General features: G+C 42.4%; 1 protein-coding gene across 2 annotated transcripts in view; it reads right to left on the bottom strand.

The window, feature by feature from the left end:
• Positions 1–24,157, bottom strand: part of scube1 (signal peptide, CUB domain, EGF-like 1) — a 120,378-nt gene that overhangs the window by 8,227 nt on the left and 87,994 nt on the right. For both annotated transcript variants that reach the window (XM_026146357.1, XM_026146358.1), the window contains 5 exons: positions 8,901–9,023; positions 6,022–6,138; positions 1,704–1,826; positions 1,484–1,603; positions 51–149 (listed from right to left, as the gene is read on the bottom strand). In XM_026146357.1, coding sequence (XP_026002142.1) covers positions 51–149; positions 1,484–1,603; positions 1,704–1,826; positions 6,022–6,138; positions 8,901–9,023 — 582 coding nt within the window. The remainder of the gene's footprint in view (positions 1–50; positions 150–1,483; positions 1,604–1,703; positions 1,827–6,021; positions 6,139–8,900; positions 9,024–24,157) is intronic.

Below are 24,157 nucleotides of genomic sequence, written 5' to 3'. Positions count from 1 at the left end.
GAATCCCATCACTGATCTGCACCTACTGTGTCCCATTATGTTTACTGTACCGGCACAGGCGGGTAAAGCCGTGGTGACGTTCCTCTTCTGAGGAGGTTTACCAGGCTGGACGGGCACTCCGCAGCTCAGTGTGTAGCTGTTCTCTGAGTCTGTGAGAAACAACAACGCAGAACAGGATTAAGTGACCAAAGAAAACCAAAACCTGATGATGAGAACAGGTTAGGACTCTCGTTGTATGTTTCATAGGATGGCCAAAGGCACAGTTGTCAGCATTATTAAAACAAGTTTGGTAGATGTTTAGTGGTATAAACAAAAATGTGACCTTTGATTGTGAAATGAAGACCCAGATGAAAGATCTATGAGCCATGCTTTTCTCTGTTAATACACGTAGAGACAAAGATGCATTTGGATGGGGAAGTGAGGGATTAAAAAAGAGCCCGGGCTCCTTTCAGCCACAGGAATTTACATGGCTCATTCCTCCTTAAATTAAGATGTACTCATAAAAGACACAAAAACAAATATTTCACTTCATGCCTGAGAGCGATCCATCATTCTCACACAATAGCTGCCAAGTAAAACGAAGGGACAGCCATGCTGTGGAAAAATTGGCATGATCAAAGAATGCAATCGATTTACAGATGTGTGTTAAGTACTATTGCAGGAGGAGAGGCTGGGGTGCCAGCAAAGAGGAAGGATGGGTGAAGCCAACAAAACCTCTCAGAGTGAAAAACACATCAGTCTGAGCACAGAGGCCCCTGAAGAATCCACAAATATGGCACTAAAGAGCGCAAGCTTCATCAAGAGGGGAATGGCACAGACAGACCACCAGAGGGCAGCAACACATGCTGCACCAGAGCAGCACAAAGGACTGTTTCCAACATACAGCTACAGAGACAGAATAAAAAACCATCGATGGCAATCAACATGTTAATGTAGAGATTTTACTGTTGTGCTATATAAATAAAACTCTATTGAATTACTGTTAATTAATCTTTAGTTTTTAGGATTAGTTATAGATTAGATGAACAATTAATCATTTTGAAGCTACAAATGAAGCTGACAGCAGGTTAACAATTGCTCTCTCCTTCCTGTCTGACTTTCTGCAAACTTGTTTGTGATCCTTCCTGTTTTTAATACATATTCAGTGCAGGTTTGCTTTGGGTTTTCTTCATTTTTTCAATCAGTTTCTTTACAGATTTACAGATTCCAGATCCCAATTACACATTTATTTGCACCAAACAACCATTTAATGGACTGAAAAAAAAAATGACGGCATGAATATAAGTTGTGTCAGCATTAAACATTTGTGGTCGACAGATGAAAAGGAAAACCCAAAAAACCAAGCTCCTACATATAGAACACGTCCTGGTACGAATCTGAACATCACGGACCCAAAAGTTCACTGACAAAAATAGAAAAATATATGATTAATAGGAAACACTGTCCTGCCATGAGACGCCAACATGAGTGTGTTTGTGCACACCTGCGAGGAAGAGGGCATTGGAGGGGCAGGACAGTGAGCAGACCTCAGCTCCTCCGCTCTTGATGCAGGTTAGCTGGGCTCGCGGTGCTGGCTTCCCATTGGGCAGACATTTCACTCCCTCTGAGGAGTACAGAGTCATATCACTTCTGTTGTGTGATCTGTCCACCGTGCCTCGCACATTCACAAATGTACACACAGGTGTGTGTGGGCTGGTGCTTACCGATGCAATCTTTCTTGTTCCAGTGGAGTTTCTGTCCGGGTGGACACACACACTCGTAGCTGCCCTGGGTGTTTATGCAGCCGTACTCACAGCTGCCGTTGTTGATGCTGCACTCATCGATATCTAAGACAAAGACAGGATTACAGCACGTGCGTTGGCATTTCACTTTTCAGCTTTCACGTCTAATGGATTTTATGCACCGCGAAGGAGAGGCGATTTGTACAGGGTGTATCCCACCTCCCACCCTATAATAGCTGGGATGGGCTCCAGGCAAGCGCCCCACCCACACCCCTCACTCCCAGCACAACTCTTAACTGGATAAACACTTAGGAAAATTGATGGATTGAGTTATGCAACACTCGTAGTGCTCTTTAAGGGAAGGTTGCAGATGAATACGGCTTAAAGGTCATTTTAGACTCTGTCTATTGTTTCAGGTTAATTTAGCAGCAGTTATACATGGACTTCATCCTGGAGTTTCATTCTGTGTTCTTTGGGTTATTTAAATCTCTCCCTCTTATTATTTATATTTGAGGGTATTATTGGACAGGCCCTGCTGGCGACCTGTCCAGGGTGTACCCGCCTCTCGCCCTATGACAGCTGGGATAGGCTCCAGCGCCCCCCGCGACCCTGAAAAGGATAAGCGGAAGCCAATGGATGGATGGATGGTATTATTGGACATCATGCAGTGGAAATGAAAGGAAAGAGAAATGAGTTAGGCTACGTTCACTCTGCAGGTCTTGATGCTCAATTCCGATTTTTTGATCAAATCCGATTTTTTTGTCTGCTCGTTCACACTACAAATAAAATGCGACAGCAAACGCACTCTAGTGTGAACGCTCAAAGCGGCGCATGCGCAAAAGAAGACGTCACACACAGACGTCTGTTTAGACCCAGAGCAAACAGTGTTGTTTGACTGATGGCCTTAATATAAAGACTTCGGACTTTACGTTTCCCAATTTTTGCTTTAAGTTATTTTGTTATTTACATAATAATGTCGATAACCTAATAATGATCCTTATTGCTGTTTTAGAGGAGCGCTGCTTCAAAGGATAGATTTCTGTCAGAATCTGCAGATTATACAGTACAAATAAAATGTTCACGTTGTCTTCCCAAGAGTTTCACTGGATGGCCAGGAAGCGTTCACCATGTCTTCTTGGGCGCTGATAATTGGCGTCTGTCTTGTGTCAGTGACATAAAAGACGGATTTAATGCGACGTGACCATCAAACAGCAGTTGCTTTCTAAAACATCACATATGTATCGGATTCAGGACCACATATGAAAGTGACCCAGGTCGGATTTGAAAATATCGGATTTGTGCCGTTCACACTGTCATACCATGATCAGATAGATGGTCGCATAGGGTCAAAAAAATCGTATTTGATGCGCTTTCACCTGCAGTGTGAACGTAGCCTTAGAGACCAGCCATGTACCAGCACCCTAGGATTAACGGCCCTAGAAGACACTAAACTCCGCCCACAGAGTACAATTTACTTACAAAGTTCTCCTTTCCAAATCACATATCAACCCGAAATCTTGACTAAGTTTTACGTTTTACATTTCTCAAGGACTCTTTGTCCATTTTACAAGTCTTTTCATTGCCTCAAACTGTAGAGAATCTAGCCTCTCTCCCTACTGTACATGCGTAACTGCCTCTTAGGTACATGTGATATCTAAAGCTGCTAAAGGTGAAAACATCTGCCTTCAGAACACCAAAGCGCTTCAGTGTTGTCACTATTTTTTCCTGCTTTCACTTGAGTGTTATTAGCTTACTTCTGTGCTTAGATGTTTCCTGTGTCTTTAGTTCTCAGAAGCTTCTTGGATGAGGTGAAACGTCTTCAAGAACCTTTTCTATCCAGGCTCCTTGGACAGATTATAAATTGCTACCTTTTCAAAAATTAAATGACCTTTTTCCATTGCTGTGTGATTCAGTTCATGCCCTTTACAGGTACCAGCAGAGTACATGCATCGCCATGACCTTCAGTATACAGGGAGTGCAGAATTATTAGGCAATATTAATATCAAAGCTGAATGTTTTTGGAAGTAGTTTTTAGTTTGTTTTTAGTTTGAGCTATTTTAGGGGGATATCTGTGTGTGCAGGTGACTATTACTGTGCATAATTATTAGGCAACTTAACAAAAAACAAATATATACCCATTTCAATTATTTATTTTTACCAGTGAAACCAATATAACATCTCCACATTCACAAATATACATTTCTGACATTCAAAAACAAAACAAAAACAAATCAGCGACCAATATAGCCACCTTTCTTTGCAAGGACACTCAAAAGCCTGCCATCCATGGATTCTGTCAGTGTTTTGATCTGTTCACCATCAACATTGCGTGCAGCAGCAACCACAGCCTCCCAGACACTGTTCAGAGAGGTGTACTGTTTTCCCTCCTTGTAAATCTCACATTTGATGATGGACCACAGGTTCTCAATGGGGTTCAGATCAGGTGAACAAGGAGGCCATGTCATTAGTTTTTCTTCTTTTATACCCTTTCTTGCCAGCCACGCTGTGGAGTACTTGGACGCGTGTGATGGAGCATTGTCCTGCATGAAAATCATGTTTTTCTTGAAGGATGCAGACTTCTTCCTGTACCACTGCTTGAAGAAGGTGTCTTCCAGAAACTGGCAGTAGGACTGGGAGTTGAGCTTGACTCCATCCTCAACCCGAAAAGGCCCCACAAGCTCATCTTTGATGATACCAGCCCAAACCAGTACTCCACCTCCACCTTGCTGGCGTCTGAGTGGGACTGGAGCTCTCTGCCCTTTACCAATCCAGCCACGGGCCCATCCATCTGGCCCATCAAGACTCACTCTCATTTCATCAGTCCATAAAACCTTAGAAAAACCAGTCTTGAGATATTTCTTGGCCCAGTCTTGACGTTTCAGCTTGTGTGTCTTGTTCAGTGGTGGTCGTCTTTCAGCCTTTCTTACCTTGGCCATGTCTCTGAGTATTGCACACCTTGTGCTTTTGGGCACTCCAGTGATGTTGCAGCTCTGAAATATGGCCAAACTGGTGGCAAGTGGCATCTTGGCAGCTGCACGCTTGACTTTTCTCAGTTCATGGGCAGTTATTTTGTGCCTTGGTTTTTCCACACGCTTCTTGCGACCCTGTTGACTATTTTGAATGAAACGCTTGATTGTTCGATGATCACGCTTCAGAAGCTTTGCAATTTTGAGACTGCTGCATCCCTCTGCAAGATATCTCACTATTTTTGACTTTTCTGAGCCTGTCAAGTCCTTCTTTTGACCCATTTTGCCAAAGGAAAGGACGTTGCCTAATAATTATGCACACCTGATATAGGGTGTTGATGTCATTAGACCACACCCCTTCTCATTACAGAGATGCACATCACCTAATATACTTAATTGGTAGTAGGCTTTCGAGCCTATACAGCTTGGAGTAAGACAACATGCATGAAGAGGATGATGTGGACAAAATACTCATTTACCTAATAATTCTGCACTCCCTGTATAAAACACAGCCCTTACACAGCAGGCTGGATTTCCTGTGTGTCTTGATGCCTTTCTAGCACACACAGCATTGTGTTTTTAGCCTTCTGTCAGATTAGAGCTATTGTGTCACGCATTAGGGAGCCTCTGCACCCACGGCTCTGCCAGTACTTTACCAGCTGTACTTCCTTTGACGAGCATTAGTACTGGTCAAAGGAAGTACTAAGCACTGCACACTGAGATCACCCCATAGAGCCTGTCATCTTTGACCATCACAACAAGCAAACACATCATACTGAAGAGCTCACTGCACATCTTGGCAAATGGCCCTGTTACAGATTATTAATGCTACTCACTTCTGCTGTCATTGTTTTGATGTTGGGGGATTTCTGTAATTTCCAATGAAATGTGATTTGTCTAACTCACAAATGGACTTCATTCATAGGTCTTGTTCTCTTGTTGCTTTTTCTTCTTCTCTCAGCTGCTCCCTTTAGGGGTCACCACAGCAGATCATCCCTAACATATCCTCCTTCACTGCATTCATGCATCTGTGCCTCCCAGCTCTATATTAAACACCCTTTGCCCAATATATCTACACCATCTCAGCCTGGCCTAGTTTCCCCTCTGATATCCTCATTTCCAGTCTTGTCCATTGTGGTCACTCCAGCTCCGTCAACTGTGCCACCTCCAACTCTACCTGCTGTCTCTATGTTTCCTTTTCTTTGCACCTTTACACAAACGAACAGATCCTATCGATTGTCTAAGACTAGATAAAAACTGTGTTAAAAAGTCAGTTTCATCATCTTGTTGTGTTTCATGTATTCTTCTCTTTCTCTGGGAAAGCTGACACTCACCTCCACAGTGAGTCAGACCGTACAGGATGTATCCTTTGTTGCACAAGCACTCAAAGCTGCCAGGGTAGTTGATGCATGTGTGATCACAGGTTCTCTCAAAGGAGCACTCATCAATGTCTGAGAAAGACCGAAAAGACACAACAGGTGAGGAGGAAATGAGTCAAAGTAATACTACAGTGTAATAATACAGAATGTCTTCATTCACTCATTTCCCCATTCATCTGGGCATGCGTTCTTTGAGCCAGCATCCACCCCTCTAGCATACCTGGGAGGGTCTTACCAGGTCCATCAGCTGTCAGGCATTGCTCTCTCATCCTCCCCCTTTACATCAGTCTATGTTGGCCTTGTGTTTGTTTTTGTTAGTTTATTTTTAATCAGTTCTTTTTAATTTAAGTCTGTCTCTTGTGTCGACTCCCTTCTAGATAATACTAACTGTTAGTCCCATGATTGGTCACTATAATATGCCTTCATACACACTTCTCATAAAAAATGATGTGCCCTTAAATGACCCTAAATTTGTAGCATGGTGTCCTTTATTTTGGATATTCATTCAAAGGGTAAAGACTAAAAGCATCGTTCTGTCGGCTGCTTTCATACTGACCTAAGCTTATCTAATGAGTTGGCGGTCTGTGTTGTTAAATACAGTTTATACAATGTTGACTTTGTACATTATGGTCCGATTAGGGTAAGTCAGGGTGTATTATAGGGTTTGGGTTTGACAAGGTGCTACTATGTAAGTGTGCCTGGTGTCATCAATATTAGACAATATTCATTTTGTTTCCTGTCACGGGGCTACTAGAACATGAGATTCACAAAGGATAGTGACAAATGTTCAGTCAATTAAGGAGAAGAATGACTGCGATTGTTCAAATCCAAAACAAATTTGTATTCTGATGACAAATATTTCAGGGTATTAAGTATTTCCACTTCAAAAGTTTCACAAAAGTCTGCTGGTGCATCTCTGGACAGGTTCAGTCAAATAGATCTAAGAGAATACAAAGGCTCTCCTGCTGCATAGAAGTAAAGGTCAGTGGAATGAGTAGATTATCAACAATCTGATGGCAAAGACTCATTTCAGGGTGCTCACCAAGTACTGAAGAGGCCATGTCATTAATGTGCACGTTAGAGTAAACAGATTCAAGCGTCCCACACTAAACTAGGACAAGACTTATTCTAATAAAGCTGGAAAAACTTCCCGGGAATGAGGCTGAGGCACATTCACTGTTGCATCAGTGTGAATATGTGTGCACGAGTGCGCATGCCTGCCTGCGTATGTGTTTTTGTGTACTTCTCCTGCGCCAAATATTATTAACCTAGCAGGAATGGAGGGCAGCTTTTTAGGCTCACCTGGTTTATTTCAGGCTTTTCTGTGGGGCTTTAAAGAGGCTAAAAATACAACATGTTATAATGGAGGAAGTTTTTAAGGGCTGGACGTTGGCTCTGTAAATACTCCAGGCAAACGTCCATGTCAGGACGTAGGGATAGCTCGTCTGTTTAGAGTTTAAATAAACCGAGCTGGGAACACAGGAGCTGCATATAGTGATTTAGGATAGAATGAAGCAGCGCTGATGTCTGGAGCGTGATCGTTTTTTCAGTGAGATACACCCTTGGTGATGATGAGGTGTTTTGATAGCTATTTTAGATGTTTATTTAAGTGCTGGCAATATCCCGTCTTTATAAACAGTAAGAATGGAGGGAATCATTCGTGGAAACTAATGATGCAGCCGTGGCAAACAACTAATCTTTCTGCTTAAGTTTCTCAGCTAGGTCTGGAAAATGCTCTACAGTTGGCATGTAGTGCATAACCAGAAGCTATTTTCTCTGGAATTACTCAGAAGCACAGAAGATGTTTACGAATGAAACAGTATATTTCATTTTAAGGTTATGTTGAGGCTGAACATGCTAGACGGGGCAGCTATTCGGAGCCACGAAACAGTGGCATAGGTGTGTCAGAAGTAGAGAGTGGTGCTGTGATGTGGCTGACGGGACTCAACACCACGCTCTTAAACACTCCAAAAAGCAATGCAGAGTTACTCCAACACGCCGCGTACACAGTTTTTCCATCCTGGGAATTTGAGGCTGAGGGCAGAAGTACCTCAAGGTTTAATTGTTAATAAAAAAATCATTTTGTGTCTGCCTGCCTCCTGTCTCACTTGCTGTGACTTGTAACCAGGAATCTGCCTTTGGTCATATAAGCATGAGCACTAAGGAGGCCTGTTGACTAGACACCCAGCTGACGAAGCAGCTACACTGTTGCAACAAGCACATTCGTTACATTCTGAGAAACATTTGGATTTTATGGAAGTATTTGTATTTAACTTTCCACAGGTTCAGATGAGATAACAAAAGGCCAAAAGGTCCAGTAGCATGTTAACTTAGCACAACTATAGGAAGTGGAGGTAGTTCCAGTACACTGTATCTTTGCACTTGACGAGAGGTCAAAGTGACTTTATGATCTTTATATACAGTGCTGCACAATATCATTGCTCTCATTTCAGTTAAGCAACAGACTTTTTAGCCTGACATTTATAATAAAACAACAGAAGAAGAAGCATCAGAAGCTACTTTCAGTTGTTGCCTTATTCACAAAGGTTTGATTTTACGCCAGATGCCCTTCCAGACTTTTTTCTTCTCACAGGATCAGACTGGTAAACAAATGCATAAGCCACTACTGCTAATATACTAATAGTAACATAATTTATTACAATAATTTTATTTACAAAAAGAACAGGAAATGATATGTCCAGAATAATACTATAAATTATTTTGCAGTGATTTTCCTTCCATGCTTCACTGTGTTCACTAATGCCACAGCACTTTGTCACAGCTGGTGATATACAAAAGTCAAACTGTGTCACTAGCAGCTGAGAGCGACTGACCTTGGCATGTCCTTTCATCTGTGAGAAGTTTGTGGCCTTTTTGGCAGCTGCACTCAAAGGAGCCCACAGTGTTTCGGCAGAAGTGGTCACAGCCTCCGTTATGCTCCTCGCATTCATCAATGTCTGGGCAGAAAAAATACAATGAAAAGAGAAAGGCAGCAAAACTTTGTGTCAGAACTGAACTTGTGATTTATGAAATGTGACTTGAGTCATAAAATTAGATGTAACATTATCTACACCTACTTTCAGTACCATTGGTATTAATTTAGAGTAGTTGTCAAACAGCTAACAGATCATCTGCAGAGGTTTATTTGAAGAGTTTCAGTCAGGTTTCAGAGCTCATCACAGCACAGAAACAGCTTTAGTGAAGGTTATAAATGATCTTCTTATGGCCTCTGACAGTGGACTCATCTCTGTGCTTGTCCTGCTAGACCTCAGTGCAGCGCTCGATACTGTCGACCATAATATCCTATTAGAGCGATTAGAACATGCTGTAGGTATTACAGGTACTGTGCTGCAGTGGTTTGTATCATATCTATCTAATAGACTCCAGTTTGTGCATGTAAATGGAGAGTCCTCTTCACACACTGAGGTTAATTATGGAGTTCCACAGGGTTCAGTGCTAGGACCAATTCTGTTTACATTATACATGCTTCCCTTAGGCAGCATCATTAGAAGACATAGCATACATTTACACTGCTATGCTGATGACACCCAGCTCTATCTGTCCATGAAGCCAGATAACACACACCAATGAGTTAAACTGCAGGAATGTCTTAAAGACATAAAGACCTGGATGGCCGCTAACTTTCTGCTTCTTAATTCAGATCAAACTGAGGTTATTGTACTCGGCCCTGAAAAGCTTAGAAATATGGTATCTAAGCAGATTCTTACTCTGGATGGCATTACCTTGGCTTCCAGTGACGCTGTGAGGAACCTTGGAGTCATTTTTGACCATTTTTTTTTCTTATCTTATCTTAATTCAATTCAATTCAATTCAATTTTATTTATATAGCGCCAAATCACAACAAAAGTCACCTCAAGGCGCTTCATAGATACAGAGAAAAACCCAACAATCATATGACCCCCTATGAGCAAGCACTTTGGCGACAGTGGGAAGGAAAAACTCCCTTTTAACAGGAAGAAACCTCCGGCAGAACCAGGCTCAGGGAGGGGCGGGGCCATCTGCTGCGACCGGTTGGGGTGAGAGAAGGAAGACAGGATAAAGACATGCTGTGGAAGAGAGACAGAGATTAATAACAGATATGATTCAATGCAGAGAGGTCTATTAATACATAGTGACCTTAATGACCTTGTAGTACCATATCACCCTATTAGAGCACTTGGCTCTCGCTCTGCAGGCTTACTTGTTGTTCCTAGAGTATTTAACAGTAGAATGGGAGGCAGAGCCTTCAGTTTTCAGGCCCCTCTTCTGTGGAACCAGCTTCCAGTTTGGATTCAGGAGACAGACACTATCTCTACTTTCAAGATTAGGCTTCAAACTTTCCTTTTTGCTAAAGCATATAGTTAGGGCTGGACCAGGTGACCCTGAATCCTCCCTTAGTTATGCTGCAATAGGCTGCTGGGGGATTCCCATGATGCACTGGGTGTTTCTTCTTCACTTACTATGTGTTAACAGACCTCTCTGCATTGAATCATATCTGTTATTAATCTCTGTCTCTCTTCCACAGCATGTCTTTATCCTGTCTTCCTTCTCTCACCCCAACCAATCACAGCAGATGGCCCCGCCCCTCCCTGAGCCTGGTTCTGTTGGAGGTTTTTTCCTGTTAAAAGGGAGTTTTTCCTTCCCACTGTCGCCAAAGTGCTTGCTCATAGGGGGTCATATGATTGTTGGGTTTTTCTCTGTATGTATTATTGTAGGGTCTACCTTACAACATCAAGCACCTTGAGGGGACTGTTGTTGTGATTTGGTGCTGTATAAATAAAACTGAATTGAACTGAATTTCAAATGCATCTTTGGGCACGAAAAGAAGCCTTTGGTAATTCCATGACAAATATCATAACCAGTAATAATGTCAGCAACAAACATCCTGAAAGAAGTTTTGGAAAAAGATTAAAACCAATTTTTCTCTCATAATGCTGTGAAAAAAAGTGTTTTAATCAAAAACATCTGATATTTATATTTTATATTTTCTGCATTTTTCAATCAGAAACGCCCTGCTGTAACTCTCCCTGAATGCCTTTTTCTCAAGCAGAACATAACAAAAGGCAGGGGGGCTGATAAAGTGACAGCTTCATTTAAACATACACCATGTGGGTACAGTAGCAAGACATAAGCTGGTTGCTCAAGCAGACATTTCACAGCCCATTGTTTTTTTGTGGTGTCCAATCTTGTCTGCAGAATCACAAAGAAATATTTGAGGACTGGAAACAGTCAGCTGGCAGACAGAAAACAGCTGACTGCATCATTGTTATAAAACATAAGAACTGGGGCGTAGTAAATCACGAGTGATGAGTAAGAGTACCCATATGGAAAAGATATATATAAATCTTTTACTATTTCTTTTCCATATGGGTATGAAATACAATATATATATCTAATATTTTTTGAAGAAATAATAACAAAACAGCTCACCATGTTACATGAAATAAAAGATCTAGAAAAGGAAAAGGAAAAGAAAGAACTTGGTGGAACATCTCATAACTAAACAATTAGTTAAGAATAATTTTTTTGCACATGTCGAGGAGCGTGTCAGGCTACATTTCATTGTGTGTTATACTTGTATAACTATGCATGTGACAAATAATAAAGAACCTTGAGTAAGAATTATATTTGTCAGCAGAAAACTGCAGTTTCTCGATTTTATCATTTTATACTTCTTTTGGCTGCTCCATTTAAGGGTGGTCACCACCTGTCTTCACCTCATCCCATCCTTTGCATATTCTTCTGTCACACTTTTGCATGTCCACCCATGAACCTTCTCTTCAAGAAATCTGAGAAATCTGTGGAAGTAGTAAACAGGACAAGACTTTGGTCCTCCAGATTGCAGTGCACGTATTATCTTGTCCATGTATCTGATTTAGAAACTGTATAAAATACTGTAATGTTGAGAGTAATTCTAAGGCTTAAATGGATCCAGTTTATAATTTCAGAGGTCTAATGTGCAGCCATCAGCTTAAAAACTCTTTAAGCATTTATTTTTTCGTATATTCATATATTTATGAAAAAATAAATGTATATAAGAGCATATATCTTAGCTGTTCCTGAGACCATGCTCTACTGGACAGAGATCTTAGACGTTGTTCCTGGGATCTGCTGGAGCCACTCGGCTAGCTTGGGGGTCACTGCACCGATTGCTCCGATTACCACGGAGACCACCGTCACCTTCACCCTCCACATCGTCTCGAGTTCTTTACTGAGCCCTTCGTACTTTTCCAGCTTCTCGTGTTCCTTCTTCCTGATGTTGCTGTCATTCGCTAGATCGATCACTACGGCCGTCTTCTTCTGTTTGTCTACTACCACTATGTCCGGTTGGTTAGCCACCACCATTTTGTCCGTCTGTATCTGGAAGTCCCACAGGATCTTAGCTCGGTCATTCTCCACCACCCTTGGGGGCATCTCCCATTTTGACCTCGGGACTTCCAGGTTATACTCGGCACAGATGTTCCTGTACACTATGCCGGCCACTTGGTTATGGCGTTCCATGTATGCCTTGCCTGCTAGCATCTTGCACCCTGCTGTTATGTGCTGGATTGTCTCTGGAGCATCTTTACACAGCCTGCACCTGGGGTCTTGCCTGGTGTGATAGACCCCAGCCTCTATGGATCTTGTGCTCAGAGCTTGTTCTTGTGCTGCCATGATTAGTGCCTCTGTGCTGTCTTTCAGTCCAGCTTTGTCCAGCCACTGGTAGGATTTCTGGATATGGTAAATGGTAAATGGACTAGTTCTTATATAGCGCTTTTCCACTCTTCTGAGCACTCAAAGCGCATATCAGCCACCTCCTCTATCTGCCGGTGGTACATACCGTGCAGGGCCCTGTCCTTCCTGGTTTCTGCTGCCTGAGGTATTCACTGAGCACACTGAGTGGATGTTCGCTGTCTCATCCTGGACTGTGGTTCTGACACTCACCAGTCCCGGCCACCTTCCCCAGACCTAGCATACAGTCTCAGGATGCTGGACTTGGGATGAAACCCTCCATGCATGGTCAGGAGCCTCCTCACCTTGATGTCAATGGCCTTAATCTCTTCCTTTGGTCAGCCCATTATCCCAGCGAGGGTACCTGATCACGGGCAGGGCGTAGGTCTTGATAGCCCGGATCTTGTTCTCACCGTTCAGTTGACCCCTCAGGACCCTCTTGTCTGTCTGCAGGTGCTTGGTGGTTGCAGATTTCCTAGCGCTATCTTCATGGTTCCCATTTGCCCTAGGTACCTGTAGCTATCCTCGATGTCTGCAATGTTGCTTTCTGCTAATTCGATCGCCTCAGTTCTGACTGTCTTCCCTCTCTTTGTTACCATCCGACTTTACTCTTCCAAGCAGTGACATTCCAATGCTGCATTTTATGGTGGTGTGGATCAGTGAATCAATGTCTTTTTCACTCTTGGCATACAGCTTGATGTGTGCTACTTAGCTACACCCAATAAAACCAGTCAAACAACTGGGAGACAGACTCAGTGATTGAGAAATAAGCCTAGTAAAGAAACATTGGCGACTGTAACTAAAACAGATGTTTGTCTATTTATATTGCTCAAAAAATGAAGGGAAAATTTATAGTCACGGTATAACAGAGAGTCAGTTCGACTTCAAGAGTATCAGTCTGTTCAATTTGGAAGCATAAACCACTGTGAATCAATTTCAGGTACTTTGGTACAAACATCAATAGGACAAAATGACAATAGGTGCACTGGTGAAGCAACAGCAAGACCACTCCCCAAAAGAGAATAAATTTGCAGGTGGTGAACGCACACCATTGCTCTGTCTTATAATCTGTCCTGATGGACTTTTCTCTAGTTTTGCTTTTTGCTAGTGCTGGTAGGATGAGACCGTACCTACAGCCCATTCAGGCTGCACAAGTAGCACAGCTCCTCCAGGATGGCACATCCACACAAAGTTTGCACCAGATGGGCGACCTGTCCAGGGTCCTGCCTCTCAACCTGAGACAGCTGGGATAGGGTCCAGCCCACTCATGACCCTGAACTGGACAAGCAGAAGGATGGATGGATGCCAGATCACATAATTTCAGTACCTAAGTTATCCTTTAACAGTTTTACCTCAAAGTGTATATTTACTCCCCTCACCTCAGTCTCTAAGCGTATATTTAGTCTTACTCTTCCTACATATATTGTTGTTTTTTTGCACTGAATGGAACTGGAGCCTCGTCGTCTCGTCTCTCTACTGTACTGTATGTAGCAGAGATGACAATAAAGTTTATCTGCTCATTGCAAATGACACATGAATGAATGTTAAGTTATGGTTGTTATGGTTAAAAACCTTAGTTAAGGTTAAGAAAAGACTGAAATGAAGCATAAGATACAGTCCATTTCTACATTTGAAAAATACTACTTTAGGCTTAATTGTAAAAAATTGTAGCATAAATTTTCAGATTCTAAGAATTCTTCAGTAATCCAAGTTTTAATTATAAATATGAATATAAAGTATCAAATGTAAAGTAAAGAAAAGTTTGGGAAGCAAAGGAAACTGAGTGCCAGGACTTCAGAGAAGCATCATTAAAATCATATTTGGGCCTTCTTGCTGCCAAGGATGGTGAGATGAGAGCAGTTTTCCCTGTTGTCCTCTTCAGTCTGTTTTCTACTACGGCACATTTGCAGCTTTCGTTACAATGTTTTATACACCGGTAATCCAGGACAATTCTAAAACTGAAGCAGTTTGGATTTAGGACCTTAACAATCATTATACAATGCTTCGTCAGCCAGTGTTATGTAAACACTGTTTGTGATGATTCAGCACTCAAACAGTTATGTGGTCCTGCTAGAAACTGTGTGCCAGTGAAATAAAATCTGGATACCTGAGCTCTAGCTCAGGTGTGGTGCAGCAATCCACAGCCACAGATTCAGAACAAATAATGCAAAGGCAACCCTGAGGCACCAGGTTCACTGCCAACCACAAACCTGCTGGTTTCTGGTTTCACCAGCTCCAAACCTCAAATCTTATTTCCTCCCCTCTTCCAACTTAGCGCGGCCTCAGATGAACCCAAAATTCAAAATAGTTCATCTTTTTCTTAGGAATACATTTTAGTACTCTTCTTTTAAATCTCTTTAGAACAAGTGCATCCTTTCCAGATAAGGACTAAAGTCTTTCTGTTTACTCACACAGGGAGAACTAAGCCCAAAGGAAAAAAGGTGGATGGGGAATCGAGAAAACAAAAGAGGAGAGAAAGAGGACAACGGTCTGGCATATTATACACACTAAGCCTTTTTTGATTGGTGCTCTAAGTGATGAAAACTGTGAGGGATTAACACCTAAGCCCTTAAACCAGGGAATAAGTTGAGGAAGACACTACAGAGAAATAGTGGAGTAGGTGTGTGTGTGTGTGTGTGTGTGTGTGTGTGTGTGTGTGTGTGTGTGTGTGTGTGTGTGTGTGTGTGTGTGTGTGTGTTGAAGTGGGGGGAAGGATGGGGGGGGGGGGGGGGGGGGAGAGGACAGGAAAGTATATGATGACAGAGAAAGAAGGCGAGGGACGAGGAAGAAGGTTCCCACCAACTACGTTTGCTTTTTTGTCTCCAATTTGACGTCTTGGTTGCATCGATAGTTATTTTTTAGATGACATTTCAAACAGGAAGGTTTTATTTTTCTAGACCATCAACTACCACGGACAGATTTGTGTCTTTTTATTGTTTGTATATCCAGATAGCTAATCAGTTTAACGTTAGTTTCATAAAATGGTTAAAACACTGACTAACGTTACTTTTTAATACACCAATAAATGAGAAAAGACTCTGAGGACCAGACTGGTGTATTTGGTACATCCAGAAGTTCAAACTACTCAGCAATGTTATGGTTTTAGGTTTTATTTTAGTTTTCACTTTTTGTGTTTTTAGTGTCTGCTTTTTCCCACCATCTTCTGTCTCCAGTTGTGCTGAGATCCAGAAGTGGACAATGGATTGCTGCTGCCAGAGTTGTGGTATTTGCCAGTTCTGCGATGACTAGCCGGTCAGTCAGCCGATCCGTCGCCTCCTTTATGCTCCAGCAGTCAGCCAGTACTCTCAGAGGGCAAGTCTGTGTATTTTGAGGGTTTGAATCACACCTACAGTATTTTGCTCTTGATCTCTTATTACATATAATCTTGTTATGTTCACTCCAGTGTAATGAGACCCATCTGAATTTGTGCATTTATGCTGAATGCTGCCTTCTGTAATACTAACACAATGCAGAGCAGCTACCCAAGTTTTCCTACCACCGAGATCAATTCTCACAGTGTAAGACTTTGGATACTCGTCTGAAAAACAAGGCAGCATATCAGAGATGCTTGAATCTCTTGTAATACTGTGCACCTTAAAGCAGATTACATGCAAGCTGGAGAGTAAATAATTTTGCATTCATTCAGTTGATCTTTGGCTTTGGAAAATAGTTTTTACTCTATAAAAAAAAACCTTTCCATAAAGCTAGGAAATCCTATTCCCTCATATTTGTCTCTGAAAACAGAGCCAGTGTTCTGATAAGCCAAGTATTAATTCAACCAGCATTGGCTTTATGAATTTATTCCCTGATACACTTGAGCAGAGTAACTCTAATCATAGTATACACAACTGCTGATGTTTACCCACAATAACATCTTTCTCTGTAGCATCAGTCTTCAGTCCCACAGACCCAAGCTACCGGGTATTATTGAACTGATAGCTCTGACTTTGAGGTTTTGCTTATGTTACATTCTTGGTCCTTGGATTATGGTTTCTGTGTCACACCATTTCTATGCCTCGTGTTCCCATGTTCCACGTTTTGGTGTTGAGTCTCAGTTTCCTGTTTTACTTTGGTAATCCTTGTCCCATGTTTCTGGGTTCAGTGTTGCTTCCCCGTGTCACATCATGCCTGCATTGTCCCTCGTGGCTCGCATTCCCTAATTATGCCAGTATGTATTTAAGCCCTGTGTTTTTCCCTGTTGTCACGTCCTCCGCGTTAGCTGTGTCATCAGGTTATGACCTGCCACGCCATGTATTCCCAGTTTAGGTCTTGATGCATCTCAATCATCCAGGAAAGTAAATCTCCAAAAAGTTGATCCTGTTCATCTGGACGTAGCGTTTTGTGGGAGAAACGTTTCGTCACCCATCCAGGTGACGTCTTCAGCCTCAGCTGACTGCAGGTTTCCTTCCCACTGAAGGAACAATGGGCTGGGAGGTCAGTTCCTTAATCTTAATTATGCAAATTCTCCATCTTTAATCTCCCAGCCCATTGTTCCTTCAGTGGGCTGGTTTCAGTCATTATGTAAATGTACTGTTTATAAGATTGAAACCTTTGTAAGAAGTCACCTGGAAGAGTGACAAAACGTTTCTCCCACAAAATGCTACGTCCAGATGAACAGAATCAACCTTTTGGAGATTCCCAGTTTAGGTTAACCCTCCTAGTTTGAGTTTTGTTATTGTTTTACAGTTCTCATGTGTCTAAGTTTGTTTTGCCTGCAAATAAAGCCAACGCCTCAAGTTTAATATTCCGTCTTTGAGTCCTGCGTTTGGGTCCAACCACTTCCTGCCACACAGCTTACCGTGACATGGTGAGAGTTAAACCCTTACCTGGCCCACCGGTCTAATTATAGACTGATTTCTAACTTTTTTTATTTCAAAAATGAGTTGTCAGGTAGTTAACTGGTCACTTGCAAAGGAATGGTCTCCTTGAAGAACAAGAAACAGCACTAGTGAAGGTCATGAACGATCTTATGGCCTCTGACAGTTGGCTCACCTCTGTGCTTGTCCTGCTCAGTGCAGCGTTCATCACCACTGACCACAATGTTGTAATACAAAGATTAGAACAATGTTATTATTAAATTAACTGTCATGCAGTCGCCTAAAACATATCTTTGTGATAAATTCCGGTTTGTGGAGTTAAACGGGGATCCTTCCTCATAGAGTTGCAAATGGTTCCAATCAGGTTACAATGTACTTTTTACATCCTTCTTTTAGGCTTAACTAGCCTTAGCCTCCCATGACACAGTGAGGTTATTCTTAATCTGAATATGTCCTTCAGCATGCACATTCAACAGATATGTATCACTCCCCTCATTCATTTGAGGAGAATCACTGTTATCAGAACATGCAGTCTCAGAGTCTCATGAGCACTTTGCTCTGAGACTGCAGGCTTACTGATGGCTCCTGGAGTTTTTAAAAATAGAATGAGAAGCAGAGCCTTCAGGTACCAGGCTCTGCTACGAGCTTCCATCCTTTAGTTATGCTGCAATAGGCTGGTGGGAGGGCCCCTGTTTACTCTTCACTCATTTCTTTTCACTCCCTGTATCTATACACCATCATACTTTAATCATCAGTGATGATTAAACTCTGGCTGTCTGTCTCATAGTGTGTCGTTTCTCCTGTCTCTCTCTGATCTCTTCTCTTTCCTCTTACCCCCAACCGGTGACGGTGCAGTGCAGCTGCTCTCCAAACCTGGTTCTGCTGGAGCTTTGTTCCTCTTAAAAGGGAGTTTCTCCTTCCTACTGTCGCCAAGTGCTTGCTTATAGGGCATCATGTGATTGTTGGGTCTTTACTTTTAGTTGTAAATTGGCTTTTCTCCACATCTTTGTGTCTCAAGTATTTCTTTGTTTTATTGGCTCTTGCTGGATCATCTTTGTACAGTGCCTTTTGTTGTAAGTGTTTTGTTGTTGTCTCTTTAGTGGCACTAAATGAGTCTCAAACACACATTACCTGCTTTAAACTTTCACAATCAAAACTTTTCAAACCCCCACTTCCCAAGTAATCTTCCACTGGGAAAAAAAAAATGAAAACCCTGCAGCAAAAACGTACGATGGTTCATGGATATCATGAAAATGTTAACACATGTAAGAAGCAGTGTGGCTTACACTTACATGGCTTACTCTTATATATTAAAAATGTAGATCTTTATGGCCTGAGTGAAGAAGTCAGCACAAGAGCACAAACACGCAAAAACCTTCTGGTTTATTTTAGCGTGTCATATTCCTGCCATACATAGTTTTCTGCTTAGACGGGATAATCCACTGCAGTCATGGAGACTGAAGTCTTACATTTCTCTTGAATAATTACTAATAGATCTAAGATTTGCATGGTTGCTGACATCAACCTTCCAGAGTTTGTGATTTTGAGGGACTGTGATGTTGTGATGCTGTGACAGTGAAGAGGAGCACCTGTGGTAACTTGCTGTTGTGTTAATTAACAGCACCATTACATGTAAGAAGTAGCATGCATTTAATGCAGTGTGTAGCTTTAACCAGTTGGAGCCAGTTACTACCAGCATCAGTAAGAGGTGGTGAGAGCACAGGAGTACGCGCACACGTTCTCTCAGTGTGGCGTGATAGGAGCCCCATAAAACAGTAAGTCATCCACTGTGTTTTTCCAGCAGGGCAGACTCAGCCTCTTTGGCCCGATCATCTCAGTCTCTATCCTGAGGGAGTTTCTGCTGAATGAACTCTTCATCTAAATATGGAGCTGAGACAGGAATCCAGAATGAGCTGGCTTTGCGCCACAGTAGAAATGTAGTAAACTGTGTCCCGCCGTGCCCCGTGTAAAGGGATTGTCCCTCCATCTGGCTGCGCTAAAACAGATTTCCCCGTGGCTGATGGGAAGAAAATAAGGCTCAGGGATCTTTCTTTTTTATGGAGTGTAGGACAGGTAAGGGCATCCAGACACATGCAACAGCCTGTCGAACACTCCAGACTGTGATGTCATACTTACAGATAAGTACAAGGAGGCTGCTGATTGCTCCTTTTGCTTTCTGCTCTTCACTGTCAGAAATTCAACTTGGATTTCATTTTTGTGTGTCATCTGCTCCTACTTTCTTTTTTACACATTGTATTTTTCTGTATCTTCCTCTTTCGTGTCTAACGTGAGGCTCTGATTCTCTCTGAGGATTTTAAATCAATCAGCTGCTTTCCTGTTCCTCTGTGGCTGACCGCAGAACGCATGGCTATCTTTCCCTTCAGGTACCAGCCCAGGCACACTTGGCCTCAGGACTTTGAGACTTTAGGAAGTCAAGAGCTTTTTTGGGTTCATTTTCTGCATCTAGTAAGTTCAGTAATCGTTTAAAAAGAATTTACCTAAATTCTCTCAGGTATACTGGCCTATATACCAACTAAGGAACACACACATACACACACCATCACTCCCCTTCTGCCCACATTGTCTCCTCTAATGCCTCTAATGTAACAAAGGTAGCTACCACCATCTACCCAACACAGAAAGCTTCCTAATTATTCTGGCAGCTGCAAGCACTAGCACACACAACCCACACTTAATGACCCCACCAGGGACCGCTGAACCTTATAATGGGGTATGTAATTACCCTGAATGGAGCTTAAATAAGCTTTGAGGTTAAATAAATACATTAAGTTTTAGCACATCTTGAAATGATCACATCTAGAGAGAAGACACAGGACAGTTAAAGACAAGTGAGGTTGTGTGATATGTGTGGCATGTCAGAGTTGGTCTTTCTACACGGAACCACTGCTGCAAATCCATCCATCCATCCATCCATCCATCCATCCATCCATCCATCCATCCATCCATCCATCCAGGAGGAATCCAGGAGTCAGATGCCCAAACCGCCTCAGCTGTTAGGAGGAGGAGCGGCTCCTACTATGACTCCTTCGCAAATGGCGGAACTCTTCATCCTCTCTCTAAGAAAATGCATAAAATATCACCTGAGGAACCCAGTCATTTTATATAATCATAAAAAGAGTGCAATCCTCTACCAAGACCAATGCATTATTTCACAACTTTAAAGTTTCCTGCATCACAGTTCAGTGGGTTCATGCACCTCTCCACCAAGCTTAGCCTTTTAATTTTGCATTCAGACGATTTTGCCTTTAGCCATCATGATGAATTTACAAGGGGCCAAAGGGTGAGTGAGTTAAACAGGACAATAAAACCCAACAGCATTTGGTGGGACTTTATCCTTGGAAACTGTCTAATGGGATAACGTCAATAAATAAGATCACTGAACACAAGGACATTGATATGAGTTAAGGTTTTCACAGCTAGCAAGCAGGTGGGTAATGCTGTCTTTAAAAGGAACATTTGAGAGTAGAAGGTGCTTTCAAAAATACTTGTCAGTTTACTGGAGGAATTATTTGTCTCTTGTAACACCTAAAACAAGACTAGCTGCAGCCAGCAGTTCCTCACAGGAAGCTGACTCATCAGAAACAAGAGTGATTTGGCTACGAGCGCAAAGGATGAAGCCTAGCAAAAGTGCTGTTGAGAAACTCAGGGGAATCATAAACCAGAGTATTTGCATTGGGCAACCTCAGGATGGTGCTAGAGGTCAAATCACAGGACCCCCAAGGTACGTGACATTCATCATCAAGGAAGTGTTTACTGACAGTACAGTCGACACTAAACAACATAATTTGTAGCTGGGCTATGCAGTGCTATCACAGCTAACAACACAGCACTTCTGCTTGTGTTTGCATGAGAAAACAATAGAAGAACACCTTTATGGATAATGAGCACATTGATAGCATCGTGCAGGTCGTGGGTTTGTTAATGCAGGTGAACTAACTGCAAAACAAGCTGGACTGAGCTGAGACTCTCTGACAGGGTGCACATGCAATGATGTGTCCTGCCTTTGTAAAGGGAGTGGTTGAACATTTCAACCCCACTACCACCACCACACACACAAACACACACAGATACACCCACAGGCTGTCTCTCGGGATCCATGTCTGACGTTTACTCTAGACGATCAATAACTTACTCCAGCCTCCAATCAATAGTTCCAACCTTTACCACGTCTCTCTGAACACCACGTAGGTCTACCAGACGATTCAAACCGATTGTGTATGAATGTTTATGTTCAACAGCCAAATTTAGTACTTTTTAGACCTTTTGTAAAGTCACTTTAAGGATTTGGATTTACGAGAAATTTATCAACTACAATAAAGTAAATAAAAAGCTGGCGAGAGCAGTCCACTTCCAGCTGAACCTAGGTAATGAATTTTCTGAGAGTGTGATGCCACTCAAACACAAAATCAAACATTACAGAGACAATGAACGGCTTCTTTAGGGATAGAAAATGTGTCAAAATGTTTATTGCAATGCTGAATTTGGAGTGTTTCTCAGTAGAAATTAAAAGTGTGCATTAACACGGAAGAAATGAATTTAACAGCGTGTAGCAGCAGAGGAGAATCTCGCAGAAAAACGGTGGTTCTGGAAACAGTCATAAAAGTTTAGAGCAGAGCATCGTTTCGACTTTCAAACACAGAGAGGGAGAAGTTTACCTGACATGACACTCACTAAGTCACTCCTGCAAAATCTGTCTGCACTGCTAAAGAAAATATTCTGGAACCTTTTAACAAAAAGAGAAAAAAATCACAAATGAGAAGACTTGCTGACATCCACCTGAGCCAAAGGAAACAGGCCTCCCGACCCCTTCTCTTTCTCTCTGTGAGCCTCAGGCTGGGTTTGAGGAGCCCAGTGTTTGGAATGAGAAACCTGACTCCAGTGGAGACCCTGATGATGCTGCAGAGCCTGATTAAGACCTAGCAACTGGCCCAAGTGATCAGTGCTGTGGACTATACTAGCCAACTGGAGGAATGATGGACTCTAACTCCTCAACTCTGACTGTTGCCTCCAGAGGTCAACGGTAGGGTCTCCAGTATGATTGCCTGTCCATTTCGTTGAAGCAGACTGACCAGGAATACAGCTCTGGTCACTTAAGCCAATATAAGATTTGTTGCAGGAATGTGCACACAGACCTCCTGAGTATAAGCTGTGTGGTTTTACCAAATATTTGCAGTAAAAAGCAATTAAATGGAATAAATTTGCAGAAACATGAACCTCCACAAATAATTATGCACGGGGGAAAGAAGATCTAGTTTTCTTGAAGAGCGTAGGTGTTCTTTGCGGGGTGCTGGTGGTGACGGGGACAGACATCATGCCGGGAGGCAGCGTGTATTTGTTCAGGTATTAAATGATCCTAGTGTTCGATCCTAGTGCTGTTTAATAACAAACACTCCACGAGGGCATGTGGGCCAGGGCTCCAAACTCTCACAACAGTGAAAGAGTCAGTGATCCAGCCCGCTTCAGCTGGAACAGAGACGGCCGGCTGCGATTGAGTCAGTGTGTCTCAGGCTTGATCTCACTGACCTGCGACTTCTCCCGAGGTCAAAAGTGACATACGAGTTACTAAATTATGTTTCTATATAAACTGTCGGACAAATGTGTCATATTGAAAGACTGAATGAGTCGCATCCAGACTGTGGCTCAGGAGGCAGATGCTGTTAGTAACTGAGGTTGTGATGGTGATTTTGGTCAAACGTAGCCACCTGCCCGCCGTGTTTTCTTGACCGGGAGCATCTATAAAGAATGTAAACAAGATTAAAAATGCTGTCACAGCAAGTTCACGCCACACTACCAGATCACTTTTGTGCCAAAATATAAAAAAGGTGTCACATGTGCAACTGGTGTTGTTACAAGAGTGTCACAGCTTCATCCTCACATCACGAGTGTGAAGCTCTGTGCAGGTGTCTGCATACCAGCCAGTTATTATGACCGTGTGAACTGGTCCTCGAGACACTACACCACAATGCACCAACTACACATGTGTCCTTCAGGGGCTGAGTGAACTCCAGAGACAGCTAACAGGAATGTACAATCACCTGCAGGTGTTGGGCCACTGACTCATGTTCAGTGCTTGACTTTTACAGAACGTTCATAGCACATGTAGCATAATTAAACTTCCTAGTGCAACTATGAAGCAGAAAATTGAAACATAACCATCGCTAATCATAGTAGACTGAAAGCAGGGTATGTGTTAACTGACAAGTTGTTTCTTTATGCTTGTGTTTTTCAGTCACTAGTTCTGCTTCAAAACACAAAGATCAGCAGAAAGACAAACTCACAGTAAGGGACGAGCACAATTGTTCATCTAGATGATTCCCCTTCTGTAAAGGTCTATTAATTTCCCCATGAATGGCTGTGATCATGTCCTTGTCTCGGTTTGATGTGAATGTATGTTTGTCTGTTTGTTTTCACTTCTCTTTAAGTAGAGAAGGAATGCAGGCCAGTGGGAACGTGTCTTCGGTGCCACTGTAGTGGGATTTGTACGCCGACCACACAGAAACACAGATAACCGCACGCAGAGGTCCAACAGCGTACATGCAACC

The sequence above is a fragment of the Astatotilapia calliptera genome, chromosome 17 (genome assembly GCF_900246225.1).
Source record: "Astatotilapia calliptera chromosome 17, fAstCal1.2, whole genome shotgun sequence".
Taxonomy (NCBI): Eukaryota; Metazoa; Chordata; class Actinopteri; order Cichliformes; family Cichlidae; genus Astatotilapia; species Astatotilapia calliptera.
Note: the sequence above shows the minus strand (reverse complement) of the source record. Positions and strands in the feature narration are given on the sequence as shown.